We start from the raw sequence: 18,002 nt of genomic DNA, 5'->3' as shown, positions 1-18,002 counted from the left end.
AGAAATATGTATAGAGATGGTGAATCTCTGGGTTATTCTGAAAAAAATTATGCGTTTTTCTGAGATCGAGCTCACGATCTCGTGCTACCCCCAAAAAAAGATAAACTAACTGACCTATTTTGCTCACCGCGACACTTTCTAGGAATAAATTTCGGCTACTGGTATATAAGAAGCTCTGTCTGGTAGCTTTCTTGCCAGGCTTTTCACACGGAATGACGATTTGAGGCGGAGTGAACAACACCTTAATATATCATCTAATAGAAAAAAAAAACGCATTAGCATGAAAACTACTCTGAAGTGTTTTCTCTACTTGCCTTAATATATAGTGTTTTTAGGTATTTTGATGAAAACGCCATGAAAATAATTATTTGATATGATTTTTCTAAAATGTTTGAAATATAACTTCGAGTCTTGTCAAAAAATGCACTAAGGAAATGCTTTTGATTGTAGATGACGAGTTGATGCTATGTCGCAGTGTGTCCCTTCGCCGAACGTTCTTCATGTAGTGGCAGGCCCATTTTTACAGTTTGGCACAGGGCCCCTGATTTTGCCGGCCCGGCCCTGGTTGAAAGAGCAAGAACTAGAGTACAGATCCCAGGGAGGAAAAAGAGGAGTCTGAACCAGGGAGGTTTTCTTCGCAGATTGAGATGAACGGATTCAAGGAGTGGCCAAATGCCTTTACTGATGCTGCTTGGAAAGATACTTGTTTGTCTGGTAACTCTAATTATGCAGGGTTATAACAAATATGAAGGTATAGGCATCTTTGTCTACAAACATGCGAGAGGGCAACATGAGGCGATTTTCATTGCTGCAGCATCTACGGCTTCTTCTATTATCCAGTCTGAAGCTAGAGCTTTGGAGTTGGGTGCCCAAATTGCCAAGGCGGTTAATCTTCATAGGCCCAATTTCTTAACAGATAACCAATTTTGGCGGAAGCTGCGGCGAGGCGATGCCCTAAAAATTACCCTGGCCACTGGACTATCAGAGATAGTCTTAATGCTTTCATCAAGCACACTAAGGAACTTGATCCTAGAGTATTGAAGATTAATAGGTCAAGCAATAAGGGTGCCCATAGGCAAGCTCAAGATGGTTACAACATTCGTAATGTTGGAGCTTGTATTTTCACTTGTGTAGGTGTTAGGCACAACAGGGGATCTTATCCTGTCAGAGTGTATCGCTAATCTCAATGTGCAGTCCTGCATATTGCTCTCTGTGACATGCCTTTAAACTGGAATAAAAGTCTGAAACTTTTCAAAAAAAAAGATGTATAGAGATGATGAATCTCTGGGTTATTATATCTTTATTACCTACTAATAAAGCGGCTATTGATTTTGTCGAGTTCACCGTCACGATGTTTTTGCAAAAAAAAACTTATCTGAGGTGGTATTAAAAAAGTTGCCCATCCGTGCACAAATAAATCTGGCTTGTATTGGGGAATATCCTATGTGACGCACGTTGCGGCAAACTGTGGAAGGAACGCACAGGGTTCACGCGCAAGCGACGCGATCTGGGCCGGCCCGTTAGCGGTTAGCGTAAAGTACGACGGGTGGTTTCTCCCGAATCGGTTTTTTCTGTTCTTTTTTTGGCTGGTTTTCTTTTAGGTTTTTTCTTTTTCGTTTCTTTTCTCTTCTGTTTCTTTTTTTATTTTCGTTTTGGTTTTATCTTTCCTGTTTCTTTCTTCTTTTTTCATTTCTTTCCTTTTTCTGTTTCTTTCTTCAAAATTTTGCAAATTTTAAAAACGTATAGAATTCAAAATTGTTCGCAAATTTGAAGATATGTTTGTTTTCACAAAAAATTGTTCGTGTTTTCAAAAAATGTTCAAAAAATTGAAAGTATGTTTGTGTTTCAGAAAATGTTTGCTTTTAAAATATAGTTTGGGATTTTCAAAAATTTTCCAGTTATTCTAAATTTGTTCGGAATGTTATGGTTTGAATTTTTCACAACTTTCCAGAAAATGTTCAGAATGTCAAAAATCGTTTTATTCACAAAATGATCTTGAATTTAAAAAAAAGTTCTCATTTTCAAAACGTGTTCACAAATTAAAGAAAAAATATGTTTTAAAAAATTTGTTCGCAAACTCAAAATATGTTCGAGGCATTTAAAATATTTTCTCATTTCTAAATTTTGTGTTATAAATTCGAAAATGTTCTGTAATTTCAAAAAAATGTTCTAGAGTTTTCAATTTTGTTCACCTATTCAAAAAATGTTCATGTTTTCTGCATTTTCGAAAAAATTGCGTTTTGAACAAATTGTTTCGTAATGTCCAAAAAAATTCTGTAATTGTTTCGAAAATGTTCTGTAATTTCAAAATAATCTCCCAGAGTTTTCAATTTTTTTCACCTATTCAGAAAATGTTCATGCGTTTTGAATTTTCGAAAAATTTGCGTTTTGAAAAATTTTGTGGGGGCACGGATTTTTTTTCCCTTTCCGAAAGAGGCACGCCCGTGCCTCTCACGAAATCATAGTCGTGCCTCTTGCGAAAGGAAAAAAGGAAGAGAAAATGCGGGTTTTTTCCCGTTTCCATGAAGGCACGGCCGTGACTTCCGCGAAAGCACACCCGTGCCTCTCGCGAAAACAAAACCGTGACGCTCGCGAAAGGAAAAAAATAGAAAACGCGTTTTATTTTTCAGTTTCCGAGAGGCACGGCCGTGACTTTCGCGAAAGCACACCCATGCCTCTCGCGGAAGCAAAACCGTGACTCTCGCGAAAGAAAAAAAAACAGAAAACGTGTTTTTTCCCGTTTCCGAGAGGCACGGCCATGACTCTCGCTAAAGCACAACCCTGCCTCTCGCGGAAGCAAAACCGTGACTCTCATGAAAGAAAAAAATAGAAAACGTGTTTTTTTTTTGTTTTCGAGAGGCACGCCCGTGACTCTCGCGAAAGCAGAACCGCGCCTCTCCTGGAAGCAAAACCGTAACTCTCGAGAAAGAAAAAAAAGCGTTTTTTCGCGCACTTTTTTTGATTTTTTTGTCGGAAAGCTAAGGAAGACCGGTGAAAAACCAAAACGTTTATATATATATATATATATATATATATATATATATATATATATATATATATATATATATATATATATATATGTAGCTTTTATTCAAACCGTCACCGCCATTACAGGGACGAAAGGCAATCCATCGGGCTGGCCTAACCAAACATGGCGGCCAGCTCCTATTTTCAAAGCATGCTTCGCTAAATTGTGAGACTCAACATTTGAACTCCTAAATTCGTGGACTAAATTACATGAAGTAAAAGAAGAAAACTGTAACTTAATCTCCTGGATGATGGCTCCATAGGTGGCACCACTACCTTTGTAGACCTCTTCCACTACCCCTTTGCAGTCCGATGCAATATGCACTCGGTTCTCGTTCAAATCCCCGGCTAGGGCTAGCCCTTCTCTAATAGCCAAAGCTTCAAGAGTTGCTGGATCACATATATTGGTGTACACGCACACCGAAGCTCCAAGAAAGCTGCCCATCTGATTTTTGCAAATGGCTCCCACAGCACCATACTTGCCCCTCCCTCCTACTGCTGCATCAACATTGAGCTTCACATGATGATCTGGAGGGGCCAACCATCTTGTCGGACGTGCATTTGTGGTCGTCGTGGTTGGCCTTCTTAGAGTAAGCACTTGTATCTCCGACAGATACGATAACACAAAGCCATGTATAGCATGAGGCGTCTTGAAGATACCCTCATAAATTGCCTTCCTTCGAGCTCCCCAAATGGCCCATAATGTCACTACAAATTTTATGAATTCCTCCAATAACAACGCTGCTTTCATAGCAAAGATCCACTCCCTTGCATCTTCCTCCTGATGAACACTCAGTTGATCAAGGATGCCTTCAGTAGACAGCGCACAAGTGCTTCAAGATACCGGGCAATTCAACAAAGCATGCCTCCATGTGTCGTGAACCCCGCACAACATACATGCACCCGTAGTGGCCATATTCCGCCGATGCAGGACTTCGCCCGACGGTACAGAATGCCTTGCTAACCTCCATATGAAGACCCTAAGCTTCGATGGGACCTCAAGTTTCCATATTAAAAGCCACTCCTTGCTATCCCCTTGAGTATTCGATGGTCTGATGTTCCTCTAACCATCTTTCTCTATTCAACTTTGTCCTAAATGGTCCTAAATTTGAGCTTTGGGGCTCGTGGGCTATGAGAGATTCCTTTCAAAACTGGGCCGGGCCGGGCCGGGCCGGGGGTTTCAGATCCCACCGCCTTCCATTTTTTCTCAGCCGAAATCGGAATGATTCAACTTTTAACGGGACTTCACAGACATAACGCCGAGCAGGTGCTGCAGGGGAAACCATCAAACTAGGCTTCCGCTGACAGCGGGCCCGGCAGAGAGCGCCGTTAACACCGTCTCCCTCGGCCTCGCGCCCTTCTACTCCAAAATTTCGCCTCTCCGGCCGCCTCGCGTCCATGGAGAAACCTCGGAAGCCCCGCGGCTTCCCCGTCGGCTACCGCCCCCGCCGGAAGAAGTTCGCGCGGCTCCCTCCACCCGCAGCGGCCTCCCCCGCCTCTCCGCCGCCCGGGATCCTACCGCCGCCACCGCCAGCAGAGGCCACCCCCGCCCCTCCTCCGCGCGGGCCTCTCCCGCCGTCACCAACGGCCGCGACCACGGGCCCTCCGTCCAGCCGCCTCCCTCCATCATCCTCTGCAGCGCCGACCGCGCCCCCTTCCTCTGGCCTCCTACCTCCACCGCCCCCATCGGTAAGTTCGGCAGCCTCCCTCGAGATATGCACATCATGTAGCTCGTGCGTGCCTTGTTGAACTGTATGTTCATCGGGGGCAGGATCAGATGGATAATTGATCGCAAAAGCAGGGGGTGCGGGGGAGGGGACATTAATTGTTGAAGGAAGGCATCAACTTGATCTTAGGAGAGTCAGATTCAATTGCAGGTATTTGTGCCAGTTTGTGCCAGGGATGTTTGCCGTTGGGGTCGGCCGATATTAATGTGACTACGCACTATATGAGGCCAATATTTATAAATGGACAGCAAAGTTGATTCGTGTGAATGTCATTCAGCATAGAGAATAAGGATAAACATAGTGCTGGTGATCAGACTTTTAAATTCGAGGGTTACATTGGGCACAACCAAATACTAGTTAATTAGAGGTACAGATTTAGGATTAGCTAGTCTTAGAATCTGTAGTATGGGCTTATGCTTCAAAGCTATGATTATTGATTCAGTCCTAGAAGATTGATTTCTGATGACTGGGACGACTTGGCCTACATGCATGTATAATCTATTGTATGGGCTTATGCTTCAAAGTAGTCTGTTGGTGGTCTCGCCAGGACGGGGATCTTGAGCGACTTCTTGATTCAGTGCGCGGTCCATGTGTTTGCGCCTTTAGACCAGGAGGAGGTACAGGACATTAATTAGCTTGTCGTAAATCTGAGCTATGTGTCACAGACTCAGATCACATGGGGTACAGAAATGTTGCAGTATGTACTTACATGCTATTACCTATTTCACTGAATACCCAAGCGAATAAAAAGAACATTAATTAATTAGGATGAAGGGCCAGATGTCAATGTGATACAAGGAGCATGCGCGTCCGAGTTTTCATGTAGAACACCTTGTAATCAACTCCAATTAGCACCAACAATAATTTGTTTTAAATCTTCTGATGCAATGCAAACTGAAGTTGGATTTGAAATTTGTATTTGTTGATTGTACTTACACTATTTATAGAGCTTCTGACTGCAAACATCTTTGTTGTGCACTAAAAATGCATTATTCTGAGAGGAAATCATGAAGCTTGAAATTATTATCATTAGGTACATTAGCAATCACGTGGATAACTGCTAATTTTATGTGGTGGATCTTTTATTTGGAATAGCTTGTTGTTGATTTAGTGCTATGTATATAGTTAAAATGTTATTGATAATAATTCAATGATGTGTTTTTAGATTCACGTAGTACTTTTAGGCATGGATTATAAGATTTTGATGCGCTTCAAAACTCTCTTGAATGGTTGAACCATTTCTGTTACTGTATGCATGTTGCAAAACTTGTTTTAGCATGTATATTTGCTGATCACATTTCAATTTGCAGAGTGTCCTGCTGCCACCCACTGTAGCACCCACTGTGCCTCTTGGTCGCGTCCTGCTGCCACCGCCCCTCGACGCAAGTGCAGTCTCCTCTCTCTTCATGCGATACTTTGGCCCGGACATATGACACGCTGGATGCGCAATAATGTTGATCATATAACCTTTGACTATTGCAAGCATATGTGTTGTCCGCTGCTCTACTCTTGCCCACCGCTTTTCCTGTACTTTCAAACGCATGCACATTATACATCCATCACATGCTTCATCTTACTCATTCGAGGTGATTTTTTCTTGTCACAGCAGTTGACCAGTGCCACCCCCCTACCTCTTGACCTTCCACCACTGCCACCGCCCACGGTTCACCATCGGGTGAGGATCCTTGGGTAGCTGCATGTTAACAATCAAAGAACTCAGATAGTTTTCTATCCTTGTTTTTCACTTACGGTGTTTCACTTTTCCAGATGGAGAAGCTAACAGAAGCATTTACACAAACGAAAGAAGCAATTGAAGCTGAACTCAGTGATGAGGATGATGAGAAAGGCTCAGTGGTGCTATGGGGCCTGATGAGAGCAGACTCTCTAAACACAACATTGGGCTGCTATACCATAGACATGATTCTCGTTGGTGATGCCAGTTGCACTTACCCGTTCTTTTCTTGTGTTTAGAAGTGATTGATGCTGTGGAGGGCTGTAAAATCGTGCTTGCATTTTCCCACTGGTGATATTAGTTGGTTGTGGTAAAAATAACAATGAACGTAGTAGTAGAAACACCAACATGCCAACACGCAGGTGGAGTTTAGAACAAGTTTCAAGGAAGAAATACATTTGATATGGCAAACCTATGTTCTATCTTTGTTGTGACAGATGACATCAAACATTTTTTCAGCAACCAACTAAACCGTGCTGTGATAGTCGGTTTTTTGAATGGGAACAATTCTTGAGCATCTCAGTTGTGTATACACGCATGATCCGACACCCAATGAAGTTTTCAGACTAGCATCGAAATTGAGTTTGCACCTGATACGCTGCCTTTTATGAAATAGTACGAACATTACAATACAGTTGAGCAATGAATACTGCTCCCAAGCAGCAAGCTGCTTGCTTGAAAAGTTTAATCTAAATTATTACTTTCTTAACGCCTCCTGCTTGCTTGACGACCCCTGGGCGAAACCTTCTTCGGCCCCTATGTGGAATAAACCAAGGAGCTGCTAGATCCTGGTCTCCTTGCGGAGTAATACAAGGAGATGTTGTATCTTCCTCTTTCTCCTCTCCTTGCTGAATAATACAAGGAGCTATTGCGCCTGCTGCTGCATCTTCCTCTTCCTCGTCGCCGGCGACATCTGCTTCAAATGTGGCGTAGCCCTTGGCCTCGTACTCTCGTCTCATCTTCTCCTGCTCGGCCTGGATTTGTACAATGATTTTGTCCAACTCGGCGGCGGCCGAAGGATCCCGTAGAGCCTGACTCTGCCCAACAGGGCTCGCTTTGAAGGAAAGGTAATAATCCAGCCTGTCCTGCGGCACCCGGAAAATCTTCTTCATCTCCTTGTCCACAGTCATAGTCTTCCCCTCATCTTCTTTGTTGGGCTGCGACGCTCCCATACTAGCGGCGGCGGCGTAATCAATAGTGGTTGTCGATGATTTTCTGTTGATGTGGTGAGGTGAAAAATCAAATCAGGCGCCTCGAAACTCGTACTTATGCTCTGAACATCTGCACCGAGTCGGATTCAATACCGATGGAAGTAGTAGGACTCGGAGAAAGAGAAGGCACGTACCCAGCAACTGCGCTCGCCGTCGCCGATCTGCTTTCCTGGTTTGCTCCCTTCCTTGTTGGCTTGTCCTGGCCAAGGGAGAAGGTACTAGTTCAGTAGATCTGGGTTCAAGCATGAAATCTGGTATTAACCGGAAGGAATTGAACAAAAGACTCACACGAAGAGGCAGAGACGCGTCGCCGGGACGGGGACCCAAGGGACCTAGGATTGCCGCCGGAGCCTCGGGTGGGGCCGGAAGGGCATAGCAAAGCTGGGAATTCGACGGAGGATGCCGGAGCAGAGCCGCGCCAGTGGAGGGCGGTGCCGGAGACGGCCGGCGAACGTCGGGGGGCGGAAGAAAATCGGGGGAGAAGGGTTTTTATTTTTATTTTTTGCCACCACTTACTTTTCACTTTGATAATTTGCCACCCCTTACAGGAAGCGGCAATTCGGTGCTCGAGCTCAGCTGCACCTGATATCTTGTTCGTTGGTTGATGCGTTGGGATTGGGAAAAGAGGGGCAGATGTGTCAGAGCTGGTTCGACCGAAAAGCGGAATACACCTGCTATACGGGCGTGCACAGTGGTGGCTGTGGGCCCAGTTCGTACGTTGCGTGGGCTGTGTCCGTTACGGCGGTGTGCTGAGCCTAGGAGCAGAACGTCGTCTTGGGGAGCTGAGCCATGGACCAGTTCGTCGTTAGTAAGGCAAGTGGATGAGAAACCAAACCAAGCCGTCTAGGCTCCCGGGGGAAGCACGCAGTTGTGCTCTTGAGGCCCGTAGCCGGAAATTAAATTAAGGTTGTAGATGGTTCTGGTGGAGGCTGCCTCATGGCTCGCCGGGAGTTTGATTTGAAATGGCGGCTGATTCTACCGGTGACGAATCCATGGAGGCCAATGGATTGGAGTTCCTGCTAGATCCGGTCAACAGGTGTGGAACCAGCTCTTCACTGTCGTCGATGCCATTTTTTTTACGAGTTTGGGGCATAGTTTCGTCGCGATTTTTACTGCGTTGATATAGTTTCGGAGTTGCTTCGATTCCAGGTTCCCCCGAATTTGCCGACAACCTGGAGCATCCAGATCGGGTTCCCCCTGCTGTGCTGCCGCGAGTCGGAGAGGATCAGGTCGTAGCGGAGGAGTCGAACTGCACGTGAGGCTGCGCCCAGGGGGTCGGCGGCCGTAGCCCGCAGAGAAGTGGATGCCAGGCCAGATGAGGAAGAACACTTCGCCTATGCACTCAACGCGGTCCACCGGGAAGGTGAATCCCAAAGCTCCAGGATAGACGAAGAGGTGACTAACTGTTGATAATTTTCACCACTGATTCGCATTAGTAGGTGAGAAAATTTTGTTGGGGCTACGTGCGTATAAATTTAATTGTTTAGACGCTTCAATTAAACCAACTGTTGTCGCTCATCTATGGTTGTGAAAATTTGCTTTTGCTGTTCATTCCTTTTTGTGTGGGTGAGTGTCCAGCAATGGATTTTTTTGCTGTAGTCCTAAGCAAAATGATTTAGTTGTTCACTCGTTACATGCTACGGCTGGGCAGTGCTCCGCCTGATAAAACTCGATGCCCATCGACAGTTCCTAATTTAGTCAATATATACCGATGTCTCAATACTAATGTTTACAACTTGTCGACGGTTCCTGATTCAGTCAATTTAAATGCTGATGCACATCAATTTATCAGCACAAACATTTTTTAGGGACTGTTTTGTCTAGACATATGGTTCTCATTTCCATAAAATTTCACCAAAATTGCATATCATTTAGTAGGCATAAGAATAAGAATATATATATATATATATATATATATTTCGGTCAAAATGGCATTGCGGCAAAATATTTAAGTGAACGTGAATTTGAGCAGAATTAAAATAGCACACAAATTTCATCCAACGCTGGTTCAGTCAAATTTAAGTCAGAATTTTTGTCACTCAGCCAAACTGAACCGAAATAACAATGCGGTTGATTCCAGTGATGGCCCAATTCTGTTCGCAATCAAGAAAATGAGCTGTGATAAAACATTTCATAGATCCGAAGTACATTATGGTCAACTGTATTTCCTCGTCATAGAATATCTTTAGTGGATTGTTAAGCATTACGACTTCTTTTTGTTATCTATTCTTTGTTGCTATTGCTGCTACTGCACATTATATTTTCTTAAAACACTTACTTCTTGGGATGATCCATGAGGATGATGGTGCAGCAGCCATTGTACTTAAGAACTTAAAGGTTGATCTCGGCAAACATACGCAACAAGGTAAATCCACATTGTGAACTGATAACCAAACGGTTAGTCTTTTACTTCCAATTCTCTGTTGGTAATCTCACAGATATGAATTATGTTGATTATCTTAGGTTATCATAATGATTGCTGACATGTCTGAAGATCAAACATGTGAAGATAGCTATCGCGGAAGGCCTTGCGCAGCGCATTGCCACCTGGGATGCGCCTGAAACAGTTGAAGGGAAAACGATTTGTGTCCATTGCATCTCTTGTGCTGAATATCTTATCCTAGAGTAATTCAGGTTAATATTAGTTTGACGTTGTTCTGAACAGGTTTTCCAATTCCTGTGATAATGCATGTATTCATGGCTCTTGTCCCTTAACAAAATTGATGTGCAAGTTCCAGCCGGTTCCAATCAAGCTAATGGCTTTTCTTCCGGTACTTTGATGGCTTAATTAATTAGGAGGATCGATACCTCAAAACTGGAGTTCGTGTGTAGAACCAAGAAGCAGAGATGAAGAGGCGTCAAGAAAGAGGAACTCAGATGAGAAATTCTGAATTTTCAATGCTCATTTCATGTATTTAATATTGTGAAGTGTTGAAGATCTGTACTTTTGGCAATATGTGTTTAGAATAATTATTCAAAGTAAAATCTGTGTTTAGAATAACTGTGTTCAGCTTCTATGCCTAGAATAACTATTCACAGTAAAATCTTGATGTGTATAGCAGCTAGTATGCAAAGTTGATCATGGTGCTACCGGGAGGCGCTTGCAATGTTTTGTTCTCCGTTGACCATATTAGCTTGTAAAATCAATACAGTACAGACTAAGCAATACTGCATATTGGCCTTTCCTGACAGATGTTTGTTGTTCAGTTTATAAAAAAGTTTGCCAACAAAATTATTCAGTGGCAAGACTATTCATCGGTTGCATAGCAGCGGACAGCTAGTTGCATAGCAACAATTATTCTATACCTACAAAGCAGCCTGGCACAGCAGGCAATGAACTCGCGGACGTGGAGGTTGTTAATCCTACAATTAGCGCTTGCAGATGGTGCCAAAGATGGCGGACACATCGCAGACTTCCACTTGCATCCTGAATCCCGAATGAGTGCTCATAACAAATTTTGCAGTGTGATTAGACCTGATTTTTTAGATGAATTACACCTGAGTTTTTTTTTCTTGAGGGGCAATTAGACGTGAGCTAGGATTAAGTTTTGACTCCCCTCGGAATCCACAGATGAAACTTGGTGTGGGGAAGACGAAGTAAGCCGGCTGAGGTGGAAAGCCTGTACAGCAAGGCCTAGGAAAACATCAGGGCCATTAGCGTTTTCTATGGACCGGGACGGTGCTTCCCCAACAAACAGCAATAAATGAGGTGGGCCTGTTTTTATTTCTCAGCAAATACGCAGATATACGGGAGAGAAATACTGCCTAATGCTGCGATCTCGAGGTAAAGGGATGCCTGGGATATCGGGAGCATCTGAGCACGTGCTCAGAATTGAATTTCCGCTCCTTACATTGTTATTGATCTGTTGCCACCCTTTTTTTGCATTTTGATTTTTTGCCATTTTTTCATACAAAAACAATACTTGCAAATCATTGACATAATATATGCATAAAATAGTGGACCAAAATACCCTTTATGCTAGATTGACCAGTGCACCCAGCCGATTCAACGATTGAAATCAAATCAGGAGGGGATGAACCCATTCGTGGTCGCCGCTGCCGCCCTCTCTGATGGCCGGCTGCTCTCCTCCAGGCCGTCGGCCGCGCCGCCGGAGTACCAGATGCCGGGTGGACGCACCACGGGGAGGGCCTAGGGCGCCGCTCCAGGCCTCCATCCGGTGGCTCGCCTGAAGGTCGCCCCGCAGGGATCGAACTTGCTACCTCGGCCCGCCTCAAGTGCGTGGCTAACCACCACGCCATGCTGGTCTCGTCACGGCAAGGGCCCTAGGTGCCCCTCCGGGCTTGTGCAGGGAGCACGGGAAGCCTCCCTTGTCGGAGGCGCGCGAAGGACAGGGAGGGCGGGCTCTGGCATCGGGTAGCCCACAGCTCGGAGGTGCGCGCGACGGGGGCATTGGGTACTGGTTATGTTGGCAAGTTGGAGGGATATGAGGTCGGCGGCACTGCCGGTGACGAGAAGCTGGTGGCTGGGGCATGGGGCGGGTGAGGGAGATGGGGAGTGAGCTTCTCTCCCGTGTCTTGTATACCTGTCAATCGGGAGGCAGCAGGGCGGGGCGGAGGGATTTGGAGGTCAGCCATGGAGCAACGTGCCCCCGATGGAGATGGAGCAGAGCGCCCCGTGATCTAGTCGCCGCTGTTTCGTGACCCGTGAGTGGTCAATGGGGTGGGGGCAGGGGCAATCTCGGTTTATCCCATGGACAGGGGCAAATCTTCCAAGTCTCAAGTAAGGAATGGCAAAAAAGCAATTACGAGATAAGGAGTGGCAAATCGTCAAACTCCAAAGTAAATCGTGGCAGGAGAAGGAGACAGAGTGCAGGGGAGATGAGAGCGGGGCCAGCTTAGGGGGTGTTTGGTTCAGGAATTTTTTAGTCCCAAGGACTAGAAAAAGTTCCTAAAAAGTCACTAGGAACCAAACGGGAGGGACTTTTTCTACAGGGATTAGAAAAAGACTGTACTAGAGAGTCTTTTTTGATTAGTCCCTGGGACTAGAAAAAGTCCTAGGACTTCTGAACCAAACACCCCCTTAGTCAGTATACAGGGGTGCTCTGGGCCGAGTGGGGCTGGACCGAATCCCAACTCGGTCGCCCAAGGGGACCCACGCCTATCTTTCTTTGGAAAATATTTTTTCAACTAGTACAAAAGCCCGTGCGTTGCACTAGGCAAAAAATTCTTAAAAACTACTCTGCATCCCACTACGCGCCACTTGTTACATCCAACTCTAACAAACATAAACAAGGTTACCCTCATTCTCTGTAAGGTGAATATACCTTTGTTTTGCCACATGTTTAATTATTGCTTCTTTTTCAGTCCCTCCACAAGAAAACTTCCATCACCTCTTCTCATGTCGCCGCCATTGTGCACCGCCAGACAAAGTCCGCCAAGCGCCGACGGTGGCGGGAAGGTCCTTCGGAGGTGTGGTGCCCTAGTGGGGTGCGCAATATGGCGAGGGTTGGTTGTTGCGTGCGCATTGTCGTCTGGTCCGGGCTGGTGGCTTAGCTCCAACGCGTTGGCTACCTTTGGTGGAGGCCCGACCTGGCCGGGTCATTGAAGAAGGGGGTTGTGCGACGGGGTCCTGGGCGGCGACAAGTTTTTGGTTGTCTTAGGATTTTGGATAGGGAAGTGAGACAACAGTGCCATCCCTTTGTAGGAATAAGGTTTTCCCGTCCTATCCCCATTTCGTTGCTGTGCTCATCGCTAGTGAAGGGCGTGTGGATCTTTTTCCCTGGCGGGTCTTCCAGGATCTATTATGTTTAGGTTTCCGGGGGATCTGTCCGAATTCTACCGGTTTTTGTGGTCTTCAGAGTTTCTACATGCCTCTCCTGGTCTACATGTTTTTTTAATATACAAGAATAAGCATGTAATATTGGGATTTTCCAAAAACAAAGGTAGTCTCCTAAGAAGGAATGAATTAGTGGCATTGGTATTGCCATTAAAAAGGAAATAATGTAAAATAAAATCAAAATAATGAAGTTTTTCTAAGAAAGAATGAAGTAGTGTCTTTTATATTACCCTTTAAGAAGAAAAACATGAAATGAAAACTAAAACAATAATTTTTCCTATGCTTTAATGAATTTATCTTTGGTATTACCATATAAGAAGAAAGAAAATTAAATAAGAATTAAAACTAAATCAAAATTATAATGTTTTCTAAGGTAGAATGAATTAGTAACATTCGTATTACCCTTAAGAAGATATAAAATTGTCCCCTAAAAATGAAACAAAATAATGACAATATTTACACAAAATATACACAAAAGGTGTGCTTTTTTAAATATGCAAGAATAAGCATATGATAGTGGAAGATCTCAAAAAAGAAATAGTTTCCTAATAACGAATGAATTAGTGGCATTGGTATTACACTTAAAGAAGAAAGAAAATGAAATATACATAAAGTAAAAGTAAAAATAAAGTTTTCTACAGAAGAATGGATCAATGGCGTATTAAACTTTTAGAATAAAGAAAATGTAAAAAAAAACTTCGACACAATTTTGCAATGAAATTGCACTTTTTGAGTATGTAAGAAATAGACAAATAATAGTGCAATTTTTGTACTCTAATGTAACGTATACACATATTTTATAGTTTTTGCATATAAATTTTATACTCACTTAACATCCCAAATATGCCCATAAAAACCGACTAAAAATAGAAGAAAAAACCTATACAAACAGCCTAATAAAAAAACACGTAATGGGTTTTAGCCCAGTAAGGAATCGACTAACTCAAAACATTGGTCAGTCAAATCCTTCCGGCCCAAAACCTGACGGGCTTGTTACATTAAAAAATGTCACGTATCTAAAAAATATATGTGCCCTTTAAAAAGGTTTATCAATATATAACAAATGTTTACATAATTCAAGAAGATGTTTCATATATTAAAAATAAACACAAAATAAAAATAAAGTTTTCTAAAGAAGAATGTATTAGTGGCATTGATATTAAAATTTTAAAAGAAAAAAAACTTGCACACAACTTTGCACTGAAATTGCACCTTTTCAATATGTAAGAAATACGCATATAATAGTGCAATTTTTGCACTCTAATATAATATATATACACATATTATCTAGTATTTGCGTGTATACACACCCAATATCCCAAATATACCATAAAAACATTCCAAGTATACCCATAAATAGCTGACTAAAAAAATATAAAACAGAAGAAAAAAGGCACACAAACAGCAATAAGGAAATGCGTAGCTGGCTTCAGCCGAATACAGTGGTCAGCAAAACCGTTTGGCCCAAAACCTGACTGCACACACAACAAAAAAAACTGAAGAGCATGCATCTTGAAGCAGCAATCAGCGGTAAAAAAAATATCGACGGATCCAAATTTAAAAATCGGGCAACATACATATAGCTAAAGTCCAAAATGGATATTTTACTTACTCTGCATTTTCCAAGCGCTTTAGAGCTGCAACACTTCTTTATACGTTGAGGTCTTTGTTGGGGATCGTAGCAGAATTTTTAAAATTTCCTACGCATCACCAAGATCCATCTATGGAGTATACTAGCAACGAGGGGAAAGGAGTGCATCTACATACCCTTGTAGATCGCGAGCGGAAGCGTTCCAATGAACGGGGTTGATGGAGTCGTACTCGCCGTGATCCAAATCACCGATGACCGAGTGCCGAACGGACGGCACCTCCGCGTTCAACACACGTACGGAGCAGCGACGTCTCCTCCTTCTTGATCCAGCAAGGGGGAAGGAGAGGTTGATGGAGATCCAGCAGCACGACGGCGTGGTGGTGGATGTAGCGGGATCTCGGCAGGGCTTCGCCAAGCTTCTGCGAGAGGGAGAGGTGTTGCAGGGGAGGAGGGAGGCGCCAAGGGCTGTGTTCTTGATGCCCTCCCTCCCCCCTTTATATAGGCCCCCTGGGAGGGGGGGCTCCGGCCAAGAACCCATCTATGGGGGGGGGGCGGCCAGGGGGGAAACTCCCCCCCAAGTCAAGTGGGGCGCCCCCCCCACCCTAGGGTTTCCAACCCTAGGCGCAGGGGGGAGGCCCATGGGGGGCGCCCCAACCCACTAAGGGCTGGTTCCCTTCCCACTTCAGCCCATGGGGCCCTCCAGGATAGGTGGACCCCCGGGACCCTTCCGGTGGTCCCGGTACAATACCGATAACCCCCGAAACTTTCCCGGTGGCCGAAACTGGACTTCCTATATATAATTCTTCACCTCCGGACCATTCCGGAACTCCTCGTGACGTCCGGGATCTCATCCGGGACTCCGAACAACTTTCGGGTTTCCGCATACTCATATCTCTACAACCCTAGCGTCACCGAACCTTAAGTGTGTAGACCCTACGGGTTCGGGAGACATGCAGACATGACCGAGACGCCTCTCCGGTCAATAACCAACAACGGGATCTGGATACCCATGTTGGCTCCCACATGTTCCACGATGATCTCATCGGATGAACCACGATGTCGAGGATTCAATCAATCCCGTATACAATTCCCTTTGTCAATCGGTATGTTACTTGCCCGAGATTCGATCGTCGGTATCCCAATACCTTGTTCAATCTCGTTACCGGCAAGTCTCTTTACTCGTACCGCAATGCATGATCCCGTGACTAACTCCTTAGTCACATTGAGCTCATTATGATGATGCATTACCGAGTGGGCCCAGAGATACCTCTCCGTCATACGGAGTGACAAATCCCAGTCTCGATCCGTGCCAACCCAACAGACACTTTCGGAGATACCCGTAGTGTACCTTTATAGTCACCCAGTTACGTTGTGACGTTTGGCACACCCAAAGTACTCCTACGGTATCCGGGAGTTGCACGATCTCATGGTCTAAGGAGAAGATACTTGACATTGGAAAAGCTCTAGCAAACGAACTACACGATCTTTGAGCTATGCTTAGGATTGGGTCTTGTCCATCCATCATTCTCCTAATGATGTGATCCCGTTATCAATGACATCCAATGTCCATAGTCAGGAAACCATGACTATCTGTTGATCAACGAGCTAGTCAACTAGAGGCTTACTAGGGACACGTTGTGGTCTATGTATTCACACATGCATTACGATTTCCGGATAACACAATTATAGCATGAACAATAGACAATTACCATGAACAAAGAAATATAATAATAACCATTTATTATTGCCTCTAGGGCATATTTCCAACAGTCTCCCACTTGCACTAGAGTCAATAATCTAGTTACATTGTGATGAATCGAACACCCATTGCGTCCTGGTGTTGATCATGTTTTGCTCTAGGGAGAGGTTTAGTCAACGGATCTGCTACATTCAGATCCGTATGTACTTTACAAATGTCTATGTCTCCATTTTGAACACTTTCACGAATGGAGTTGAAGCGACGCTTGATATGCCTGGTCTTCCTGTGAAACCTGGGCTCCTTCGCAAGGGCAATAGCTCCAGTGTTGTCACAGAAGAGAGTCATCGGGCCCGACGCATTGGGAATCACCCCTAGGTCGGTAATGAACTCCTTCATCCAGACTGCTTCTTGTGCTGCCTCCGAGGCTGCCATGTACTCCGCTTCACATGTAGATCCCGCCACGACGCTTTGCTTGCAACTGCACCAGCTTACTGCTCCTCCATTCAAAATATACACGTATCCGGTTTGTGACTTCGAGTCATCCAGATCTGTGTCGAAGCTAGCGTCGACGTAACCCTTCACGACGAGCTCTTCGTCACCTCCATAAACGAGAAACATATCCTTAGTCCTCTTCAGGTACTTCAGGATATTCTTGACCGCTGTCCAGTGTTCCATGCCGGGATTACTTTGGTACCTTCCTACCAAACTTACGGCAAGGTTTACATCAGGTGTGGTACACAGCATGGCATACATAATAGACCCTATGGCCGAGGCATAGGGGATGTCACTCATCTTTTCTCTATCTTCTGCCGTGGTCGGGCATTGAGCCGTGCTCAATTGCACACCTTGCAATACAGGCAAGAACCCCTTCTTGGACTGATCCATATTGAACTTCTTCAATATCTTGTCAAGGTACGTACTCTGTGAAAGACCAATGAGGCGTCTTGATCTATCTCTATAGATCTTGATGCCTAATATATAAGCAGCTTCTCCAAGGTCCTTCATTGAAAAACACTTATTCAAATAGGCCTTTATACTTTCCAAGAATTCTATATCATTTCCCATCAATAGTATGTCATCCACATACAATAAGAGAAATGCTACAGAGCTCCCATTCACTTTCTTGTAAACACAGGCTTCTCCATAAGTCTGTGTAAACCCAAACGCTTTGATCATCTCATCAAAGCGAATGTTCCAACTCCGAGATGCTTGCACCAG

The 18,002-nt window shown here is 44.4% G+C and overlaps 1 protein-coding gene across 1 annotated transcript; it reads left to right on the top strand.

Annotated features, from left to right (window-relative positions):
- The first annotated feature begins 672 nt into the window (after window positions 1–672).
- On the top strand, window positions 673–10,399 carry LOC109774591 (uncharacterized). The gene is made up of 4 exons (XM_073495575.1): window positions 673–751; window positions 4,279–4,716; window positions 6,065–6,429; window positions 6,522–10,399. Exons 1-4 carry the CDS (start codon window positions 673–675, stop codon window positions 6,723–6,725), a joined length of 1,086 nt encoding a protein of 361 aa, XP_073351676.1. The 3' UTR covers window positions 6,726–10,399.
- Window positions 10,400–18,002: the final 7,603 nt, after the last annotated feature.

Source organism: Aegilops tauschii, chromosome 3 (genome assembly GCF_002575655.3).
Source record: "Aegilops tauschii subsp. strangulata cultivar AL8/78 chromosome 3, Aet v6.0, whole genome shotgun sequence".
In the NCBI taxonomy this organism is placed as follows: domain Eukaryota; kingdom Viridiplantae; phylum Streptophyta; class Magnoliopsida; order Poales; family Poaceae; genus Aegilops; species Aegilops tauschii.
Note: the sequence above shows the minus strand (reverse complement) of the source record. Positions and strands in the feature narration are given on the sequence as shown.

Excerpts from the sequence above, each read along its gene's own strand:
- LOC109774591 (XM_073495575.1), top strand. The coding sequence starts at position 673 with ATGCCTTTACTGATGCTGCTTGGAAAGATACTTGTTTGTCTGGTAACT. Across the intron at positions 4,717-6,064 it reads TACCTCCACCGCCCCCATCG|AGTGTCCTGCTGCCACCCAC; the intron begins GTAAGTTCGGCA and ends TTCAATTTGCAG. Across the intron at positions 6,430-6,521 it reads CGCCCACGGTTCACCATCGG|ATGGAGAAGCTAACAGAAGC; the intron begins GTGAGGATCCTT and ends TCACTTTTCCAG.